This window comes from Esox lucius, chromosome 12, assembly GCF_011004845.1.
Source record: "Esox lucius isolate fEsoLuc1 chromosome 12, fEsoLuc1.pri, whole genome shotgun sequence".
NCBI lineage: Eukaryota > Metazoa > Chordata > Actinopteri > Esociformes > Esocidae > Esox > Esox lucius.
This window is the reverse complement of record NC_047580.1, coordinates 3,788,952-3,799,142: the sequence shown is the minus strand read 5'-3', so window position 1 is coordinate 3,799,142 and position 10,191 is coordinate 3,788,952. Positions and strand designations below refer to the sequence as shown.

Here is a 10,191-nt window from a genome sequence, read left to right as displayed (position 1 = left end):
TATGCAGACAAAAGTAAAAAAAAGAAATAGTCTAGAATGAGTAGGTTTGTCTAAACTTTGCTAGACCTTATACAAAATGATGAATGAACTGAACATCTTATGGAAAAAGACAGACAGGCTAAGATTAATTGGTTTATTTGTACAACAGATTGCGGCAGTATAGTCCTGAATGTTGCATCTGACTGCAGTGGTAGTACAGTGGACATTAAACACAGCACAGAGTAAATGATCCGGGTCAGCTTATGGTCATTTTGAACAGGTGTGTTTCCTTGATGAACAGGGGTGTGTTCAGTGGGAACCAAGGTTAAGAACGTTGCAGATATTTACAGTACAGAACACACAAAAGCCTTAATTCAGCATGACAGATAAGTACACTGGCTCTACACAATGTACATTGTTTGAACTGAACATTCCGTAACATTACGCACTCCAGAAACGCATGAGTATAGTTTGCCTTTACCCAAGCACAGGTCTGAATATTCTGGGAGGGCTAATCGTAACACAAAAAAAAAAAAAAAAAAACGGCATAGCAAAATATAGCTCTGCGTATACATTGGAGAAAAAGGAGCTCTGTATGGAGTTCTTTACCACAGGAAAGAGATTTTGGCAAACAAATCTTGGTGGACGTTTTCCTTGGGAGAGGATATAGCAATAGTTGTTTCGTCGCCAAGGTAAGACAATCGACTGATAAACAGGTTACAATACAGACTTTTAGCTACAGTATCCTTCGTTAGCGCAAGCAGAGGACATACAACCAGTAGTGATAGTGAAAAAGCTCATAACACAAACATTTTCCTCAAACCTGACCCCGAAAAACATGAACAGTGCCAGAGCAGAGCAACAGAACCTAAACATTTTGATACTACACTTCCAAAATGTTGCTGAATTGAACATCTGAAAACATTATTTTTGACACTGGCTACTCCTAAGGCCTTGTTAAAAAACGTTTCAAGTGCATCCGTTCCTTTCTTTAGGTTATCACTGGTATGTACGTGATTGGTTTACTACAAGGGCAGAAGGCAGGAAAACTAAAATAACTCAGGACCCTTGGTGAGGCTGTTCACAAGACTTACATCTTTGCAAACCAGAAATCAGCACTATTTTAGCTCACTCAAACTTTCTTTTTTTTTTTTATCTCCCATGCTGCTTAAAACAAGATAGAACTGTCTTCAAACCCTTCAAATTTGCAGCTTTGTTTACTTTTTTCCTTGTTCTTTTATCGATTCACCCCAGACTGCGATCTACTGTATATTGCTTTGGTGTCCTTGCACGACTGATATTGAAAGGGGGTGTGTGTGTTGCCAGCCCAGTGGTGTAAGTCTTTGGTTCTCTAAGCATTCTGCATCTCTTTGCCGATCTTGTAGCTGAGGATCTTGTTCCAATCAATCTTGGTGCGTGTGACAGGAAGCTGGCGGCGCAGGGCCTTAAAGGTGGTGTCAGACATAGTCTGGTAGTTCTCACTGATTGCAGTCTACAGCAAAGAGAGGAGGATGAGGTGGACTAAGAGTGGTACAGATATATATAAAGCACAAAAAATCACTTAAGGTAAGGTAGCTTACCTGGTAATCATTTTCAGCATTCTCAATGATATCTACAAACTCCTTGGCAGTCTGGCTCTCATTCTGTAGAAATTAGATGTTAGAAAGAGTCACATTTTCCATAACCTAAACTGACCTAACTGGTTCACATACCAATTGTACAGCCTTGTCTAAAACATTGTTATTTACAGTTTTTCTTTCTTTCTCTCTCAGGTGCAGATTGAAGGATTACTTTGTAATTCCCCAGAGCCAGATAAATATGTGGATGCCATTTATGTCTTTGCGTGCATTTCTGAGGAATTTTCTATTTACTGTTTGGGCAATTAGTAGCAATAGAACATTGACTTTAAGTCTAGAGGGACAGTGAGCCAGCTAGCTGTTCCTTAAGACTCACAGTATTTCACTACAGCTAGTTAGCATTGGTTTCCTTGAACTGTCCCTTTAAAGACACTGTAGGGAAAGAAATGATAATTTCCTGCTTGTGAATAGAATCTGTGTTATTGTACACTTACAGTCACTGTTATTGACTCCTCCACTTCCTTATGGCTGACTAACTGCACATTACCATCTTCATAGTAGTGCACCTTCACACAGAAAGAAAAGATTTAATCAAAGAATTGCAGAAACCCACCCGTTGACATTTTACAACCATGGTCAGCATTTGTTTTTGTAGAAAGTATCCTACCTGTATCTTCAGCACTCCCACTACCTGAGTGGTAGGCTGACCAACGGTGAACTTCCACTCTGACCTACAGCGCCCATTCCTGATTGACAGAAGTAAACGCAGTGCGAATGAGAGAAAGCTCTCAGTCCACATGACCATTCTCAACTTTTAAAAAGACCCATTTACAAGTACACAGTTGTGACTGTACCAGAAGTTTTTGGGTTGAAACTGGTGACCCTCGATGCAGGCGATGATGGTTTGCTGACCGTCAACTGTTTTCCCATATACCTGCAGGGAATAGGAATTGTGCGGTTAGCCAGAAGGCAGATTAGTGGCTTGAATTAACATCAAGAAAGGTCAAGAAATCACAAAAAGCACAGTTGACAGTGAACTAGCGAAACAATATTACTAATGTTTTTTTAAAGTGTGTTTGTGCTGACTTGGTTATTTGCTGAGGGCGATTTACCGTGCAGACTCCGCTGGGGTAGTGCTCTTTCACGTAGGCGCTGAGCGCGGCATCACAAGCATCTCTCCAGGCTCTCAGGGAGCTGTCTCCATCGTACGGCTGTACATCGCTCACCTCCTTCCGCAGGTGGTCGAAGCGGAACGACACCCGGTTACGCGGGTCCAAGAACCGACCCTGACCCAGGTCCCCATGCTCTGTGATCAGGACCTGGACAGTGGCGGGGGATAAATGACAGAAACCGCACTAAAATAAAATGGTATCATACAGGCTCCATGTGATGCTTGACTGGGCTGCTGGCCGTTGTATGCTTAAGCTTCAAGGGGCAAAGGGATTCCTGGAATTTCCTTGACTACCTCAGGCTGTTTGGACACCGGCAAGTACTCACACACTGATCCAGCTGATTTCCTGGTTAGACCAGCATTGTGAAAGTAATCAAAACGGTGTGGCATGGACAAGGCATGCCACAATCATCAACCCTCCCGAGCACATTGGGAGCTGTTGCTTGAGTACAAATGGATATCAAGTAATTGCCGAACAAGTGGGTAGAATTGCACTGAATGTATTTTTACCAAGTACTTGTACTTCCAATTCAATTCCGGAACAATTAACATTCCATCATATTACGAGTCAAGTTTAAAAAAAGTGGGCGAGCCAGCGTCTCACTCTCAATTGAATACATGCAGTTGGCATCAACCAAATATTCAAACGAGCTTTATCCACCAATGAAAAAGAGTACTAAGTGGGAGCTTCACTTCATACCTGTGGAATCTGACAATGTGTCAATCTAATCTAGGGGGAACCCAGTTCTGCTATGGAAAAAACGATCTCTAGAGCGTAGACCACAGGTGTCTAACCGGTTCCACAAAGGGCCGAGTGTCTGCAGGTTTTTGGTTTTTCATATAAATTGGTTCCTAGTTCATACCTACACAACCAGGTGAGGGTAGAAACTAACCAATCAGTGACCTAATTAACCAATCAAGTACAAGGAGAGAGCAAAAACCTGCAGACACTCGGCCCTCCGTGGAACCGGTTTGACACCTCTGGCGTAGACATTCGGATATTATATCTGCACAGTTCACAGTTTCAACCATTATGGGAGATACTGGGAGATTCTTGAGTGGCATTAAGACGGCATTTCAACCACGATCAGTAAACAATTTGTAGGAAAATGACATGCTTCAAGAGTTCCAGGCATTAGTGGAATCTATGCCAAGACACACTGAAGCATTAACAGTTAGGCCTTCTGCCACCAAAAGCAGGCAACCTGATATATCAGTCGTACCTGTTCTTCAAAGCCCTCGAGTTTGGCAGGAGTGAACTGGTCCATGTTGTACTGGGCAAAAGCACTAGAGGGGAGGGAAGGTATTGATAGTGAATCATGCACATAATTAGACAGGACGCATGACTGATCTCTATCGAGCTACAGACCAATACAAAAGAGCATGATAAATAATGTAGTCGTTTAAAAAAAAAAAAAAAGTAGACATTCCAGCATGGCAGGGTGTACTCACTGAGCCGCTCCCTCCCGGAGCAGGTTGTCATTGTTGAGAAGAAGCCGCACATCTGTAACGTAAAACATTAACCTCAACTTGTCAGCCAACCTGTAAGAGTTTTATCACAGAATACTTTTTAGCGGCTGAAGTGAATGTTTATGATTGTTTTTATAAATACAGTGGCTTGGGAAAGTATTCAGACCCCTTTACTTTTTTAAGGCTGTGACGGCCCTGGAATTACAGGTTATGGTGATTGGCTAGGAAAATTAACATAACTAGGGTGTGTGAACTTGTATGTATACTATATGATGCAGTTTGTAATTAAACATTTGGAGCAAGCCATTACATTGTCATTACCAATATCATTATTGATGTAGCCCATCTACTTACTGAAACTAGTGAGTTATTGCTGGGCTGTATTGACACAAAGGATTAGTGAGTTTATAAAATAATACATTTATAAAATAATTAGTGACATCCCAGCAAAAAAAAACTTATTAAAGCAACATCTGAAGGGTTTCCCAGGATTTATTTGAAATGTTTCATATTTGAGTAGTGAACCAGTGAAGGCCAAAATGCCTTTAAATCTGAAAATCATGAAAATATTGAACAAGTCCAATGTAGGAGCACTTTTTTTAATATTTGGGTAATGTCACAAACCAGCACTGGTCAAAATGCAGTCCAATTTAAGGTCAGAAGGCCATAGCAGCTCATTAAATAGTAAATTAGCTGTGACTTCTGCTACTTCAAGTTGGATGCAAGAACAACATTTTTATATAATAAAAATAATAAAATCTCCCAACAATGTAATGCTGCAGTAAGGATTCAGGCTAAAAATATTTTCTAACTAAAATCCTAACCATTGTTACTTAAGTTAGACTTTGATATTGTTTTAACTGCTTAGCATTAACAAATGGACCATTTCAGATTGATAAGTGACTGGTAATGGCTACAAGCCAGTCCTATTAGCTAGTAGAAAAAGTCGCTTTAGCAGGGAAATGTTGAAGATGACATTAACATATATTAGTGTTAACATCCATACAAGCATCACACATTGTTGCCTCAACAAAGTGTAATATACACAGACATACTGTAGCCTAGACGTAGGCTAATTGGTGGGAGCATGCTATGACTTATCACTGGCAGGGTCTGGGATTGAGCACTGGATGAAAGGAGCAAAAATGTCCCCAAAGAAATCCTGGGATCGGGTTCTCAAATTGGAACAAAGGTACAAATTTTAGAACCACAACAAAGCACATAGCCAGGACAATGCCGGAGTGGCTTCAGGAAAAGTCCTTCAGTGGCCTAGTCAAAGCCTGGACTTGAACCAAATTGAACATCTGTGGGTAGACCAGAAGATTGGATGGAGAGCATTGATGAACTGCAATCTGACAGAGCTTGAGAGGATCTCTAATGAAAAATTTATAAAAACAGCCCAAATGCAGTTGCACTAAACTGGTAGAGGTATAATAAACAAGACAAAGCTAATATCTCCACTACAAAATACTGAATAAGCGGTCTGAATACTTCTGTAAGAAATTTGTTTCTAAAAGAAAAAGTGCTTTCGCTTAGTCATTATGGGGCTGAAGGCATTTAACTTCTAATTTAAAAAATGCTATAATATTGAAGACATCAAAATGCTATCTAAAATACATGGAGGTATGAATACTTTCCAAAGCCAAGGTTTCGAGTTTATGCAGAAAGATCAGTGGGATGTAATCTTTTCATCTGCAATGAGTTGTCAGTCAAACAAAAGCAATAATAAGGTAACCCTTACTATCCCACAATACAGGCTCTACTACATAGAATATAAACACTCAGTTCCTTTTATCATAACCAAAACCGTCTTACCATTAAAAACTTCGTTAAACTCTCCAGGGGGTGCATGGGTAACGAAATTAGCTGCTATGTGAACCTGTGGAGAGTGGAAGAATCATTAGCCAACATCGACATCATATTAAAAAAATGTTTGTATGGCATTCCACGAGAAGAGGGGGTTGGGGGAATAACAGAATGGTAATTTTCTTTCATGACTCAGGCTTTAAGACAAAACATTTTATAAACAAGGACTGTGGCTTCCCTTTCAAAGACCCTAGGCCTACTTGAGAGTCAGAGAGAGTGGACTAAACTGACACTAATTGACAGCATAGATCAGTTCAGGAAAAAAGGTCAATATAAACCAGTGTAGATCTTGCCAGGGTTCAGGGGGCTGGCCAAGTAAAAATAAAAAGCCATGCATTCATGATAATCACTCTTGATGAGAGCATGTTAAAGCCACTGAAGCTAGCTGTCTGGAAGTTGGTTCAAACGGATGTCATGTCATGGTTTCAAGAGGTTGCTACTCATCCAGTTGCTATGGAAACTACCCGACTTAACAGATTCTCAACTGTCTGTAACCTGACCTGCATTCCCCAGAGGGTCTCTGGAAATTGGTTCTAGGATCTGTACACACAGAAATCATAAGAACTGGTACAGAAAGGATTTAATCTCAAAAACATAGGCCTAGATGGCAAAATGTCTCAGGACATCACTACCCACAGTGTAAGGGTGACCTGGTGATTATAAACCTTGGCTGAAAAGCTGAAGCTGTCCAATGTTGTGTACTAGTTTCTGCTTATTCAGAACCAGCTAATTCTTGCCAACCCTGCCAATAGTTTTCTCTCAAATACCTGGTGCCTGGTGTATTTTAAACTCTCATTGTCAGTTGAACGGGGAAGGTTTTTATTAAGATAATGCACTGTGAAGGCTAATAAATTAGCTTGGCCTAATCCAACACCTTGCCAATATAGGCACATTATTATGTTCTCCATTTGATCAAAGGTGGGTGTCCTCCATAGTACTGGCCAAAATATATATATTTTTCTATTTCACAATACTTCAGAAAAATTTACTTTTTATAAACATAGAATGGCAACAAATGAATTGTAATGGGTTTTAAAAGCACTTATTTTAATTATAACTGGTCTATATTTAAGAAAAACAGGTTAAAACTGATCCCAAAAAAATAATATCTACATTTATTAGGAACTGTATCAAAATTCCTTCATAGCTGTAAAAATAACAGAACGTGAATCTACGAAACTGGCCTGACTTGCAGAAAGAATATGGAGTCCCTTATGGTGACTCCTATACATTAGTAAATACTTCATAACAGATAGACAGTAATAAAGACATGGGTCCCAAATCTTTACAGAAATTCTCTGTGTCTGTTATTTTAAATCACTAATTACACGAAGAAATGTCATAATTTGTCTGCGTGTGTAAAACAATGCTGTCAGGGCTGTTTATTTCTGGACATGGCTATAGCACTCCAGTTCAACAGATATTGGGCATCTGTAGCTAGCGGATGCATCTGAGCTGCAACTTTATCTGTTTGACCCAGAAAACCTCTAATGTTAGGTAGCTAGCTAAAACGGCTCAGTGCTGGAAATGGCATCAGGGTTGAATTTTGCATAGCAGCAGGTACTGTAGCTTAATAACGTTAGCTACTTCCTGATTTGCCACAACTCATCTGTACAACATATCAAGCATGTAGCTCATGTCGCATCATATCTTTTTATGAAAATAATGGGAACTACTGTACGTAGCTTAAGTTAAATCCCTAGCCGTTTATTTTATATCCAGTAAAAGTTTGCCAGTCGGGTGTTCAGTCTAGCAGGAATACAGGAATAGCTACTTGCTTAGCAATCCAAACAACCCCAACGACACTTAGCTAGCGTACATTAACGTTGTCGTTAGCCACAAAAGCTAATTGTCTTTTTAAAGCTCCAAACGAGTAGCCAATTGCATTAGACATTCAACACCCACGACATACATTCACTTGCGAAATAAATTAAATAACGTTATTGAACTACCTTCTCTCCTTCTGACAGCGGCTCCTCAAAGTCGGCCATCTTGGCTTGTTGTGTGGCGTGACCCCACCTACCCACAGTCGACTCTAAGACACTATTCAAAATACAGGTAAACAGCGCCCACTACCGGGGTCTACCTGTAGCTACAGTCAGAATTATCAACACAGACATCTCAGTTAAACATAATAATTCCGAGACAGGGAGTTAACAGTTAAAATAATGCGATGACTAAATGATGCTGTTAAAACATTACATTATAGTCACATTTTATACATAGTTTGGGTAATCTCTAGATACTTACATTAACCAACAAAACAGCATCGAAATCCTATTGTAGCACGGGGGTGAAAAGCAGGCTCTCTAGCCGATCCGTAAAGACAGCAACACTGGTATCGAGGCAGCTAGTTAATGACTTTTGTTTTCAGAATAAAGGTCAGTGGTAAAAAGCTGATTACAATTATTTTCTTTTTTTCTGCAGTTTTGCAATATGAATTATGGTGAAATTATGAATAAAGAAGAATAAAATACCTGGGAGGTTAGTGCATTTGATTAATAACCACAAAGTTATTACACATAATCATCTGTGCTCATTTATCAGTGTCTCACATCATTGTGGAATTTTGCAAAATTCAGTAGAATTTCATTGAGTTATTTTTATAATGATTGCTTAGATGTAATGAGAAGTAAATTCTACACTATTTACTATCTATAAATACCTGGTGTTACATTGCACGACAAATGAATGGGTTGACCCTAGAGAAATGAACCTTTTAATCGGTTCCCTGATTTTAGAAAATAATAGCATTTGTGGTGTCTGTGTACTTGTTCTTTAAATCAGTCTTACAAGAGCCTGTATGCTTTTTGAAAATTGCGTGCACTATTTTTAGTTGAAAAATTGTTTAATTGAAAAAAGGGAAATAGGTTAGAACTGAATGATATAACATTTCAATAAGAGCTTAATCGTGATTGTTTTTGTACAGTATATAATATTTAACCATACATTTTATAAGTTCAGTCTTGTAGAAAATTAATTTATTGGCATTCTTATTTATTCATGATCTTATTAGAAGGGTCTTGTACTCTGTATGTTTGATCAATTACACATGTGCTAGAAACCTAGTCTCTCTCTCTGTCTCCAACTTATAAGGCCAGTATCTTGTGTTCAGGGGCAGTGATGAATGGAATCTCGGCTGAGCAGGGCCTTAGCTCTTTTTAGCAGTAAGAGAAACAGGCCTCTGCCTGTGCCATAAAACCGCCAAAAGAAACTGTTCTCTAGGAGGAACAGCAGAGGGTTATTATTACTTACATCCTATTCCTTCCTTATATTCCTTATTGGAAAGAGCATAGTTAACTTAAGTCTCCATATAATAACTGTCCAGATTGTCATATCTCAGTCTTTGACCGGGTTGTCTGGGCAACCAACATTCTATGATTTTCTGTCTCCTGGAGCTATTTGTGCAACATTGCATTTTTAGACTACCTCATAGTGGCTACTACACCTTGTATGTACATTCTGCAAATGCTAATTCCGTCATCTGTACTGTTGGAGGAGGATATAAGCTTGAAACTTGAAATGCAAAATCAGACCAATCTGTCATGATGCTACTTTGCTAGTCTCCGTACTGTTTCTCTGTCAGTATTGTGACGGTTGTTCCCGTGGTGCCACTTAATTAAACTTGAAATAATCAACTGTTATACCAGACTCTGAGAAGTTTTTATTGTAATAAATCGTGAACATTTTCCATCTTCCACAGTCTCATTAAACCATTTAATCCCAAATTTTTCCCTGACATAAAAATATCCCAATCATGTGTCATTAGTAAATCTTTGAAATAATCAATCATTGTTTTTCAAATATGGAAAAGCAGGTGAAAAAGTATGCTCGGTCACAACTGTGACCAGTGGGATTATGTGTTTTATACTGAATTAACATATTTCTTCTATGCAGTCATCAAAATTATTATAAATCCCAGCCCACGTATTCATATATTTAAAATTCTGTTGCTGGCAGACCCCAGCATTGCTACTGGAATGCTCTATCACATTTTAGTGTGTGTATTTTCATATGAAAAACCCTTATGCAACATTGATATGAATAGACAGCAAAGACAAAAAAACAACAACCATCAAGTATTTCAACATTGTTACTTTACTCTAAAATACATTGTAACATTGTTAC

General features: G+C 38.9%; 1 protein-coding gene across 3 annotated transcripts; it reads right to left on the bottom strand.

Annotated features, from left to right (window-relative positions):
- Nucleotides 1-119: 119 nt before the first annotated feature.
- On the bottom strand, nucleotides 120-8,394 carry LOC105013990 (F-actin-capping protein subunit alpha-1). Of its 3 annotated transcripts, none has more exons than XM_010875915.3 (11): nucleotides 8,314-8,394; nucleotides 8,016-8,155; nucleotides 6,013-6,076; nucleotides 4,180-4,231; nucleotides 3,951-4,014; nucleotides 2,669-2,875; nucleotides 2,411-2,490; nucleotides 2,224-2,302; nucleotides 2,051-2,122; nucleotides 1,560-1,622; nucleotides 120-1,471 (listed from the first exon to the last, which is right to left on the bottom strand). In XM_010875915.3, the coding sequence occupies exons 2-11, from the start codon at nucleotides 8,052-8,054 to the stop codon at nucleotides 1,331-1,333; spliced, it is 861 nt and encodes a 286-aa protein (XP_010874217.1). In that variant the 5' UTR covers nucleotides 8,055-8,155; nucleotides 8,314-8,394; the 3' UTR covers nucleotides 120-1,330. The 3 variants fall into 3 exon arrangements, with proteins under 3 accessions (XP_010874217.1, XP_010874216.1, XP_010874218.1); XM_010875914.3 differs by having other exon boundaries at nucleotides 8,016-8,106; nucleotides 8,314-8,389; XM_010875916.4 differs by having other exon boundaries at nucleotides 8,016-8,149; nucleotides 8,314-8,361.
- Between the last annotated feature and the right edge of the window lie 1,797 nt (nucleotides 8,395-10,191).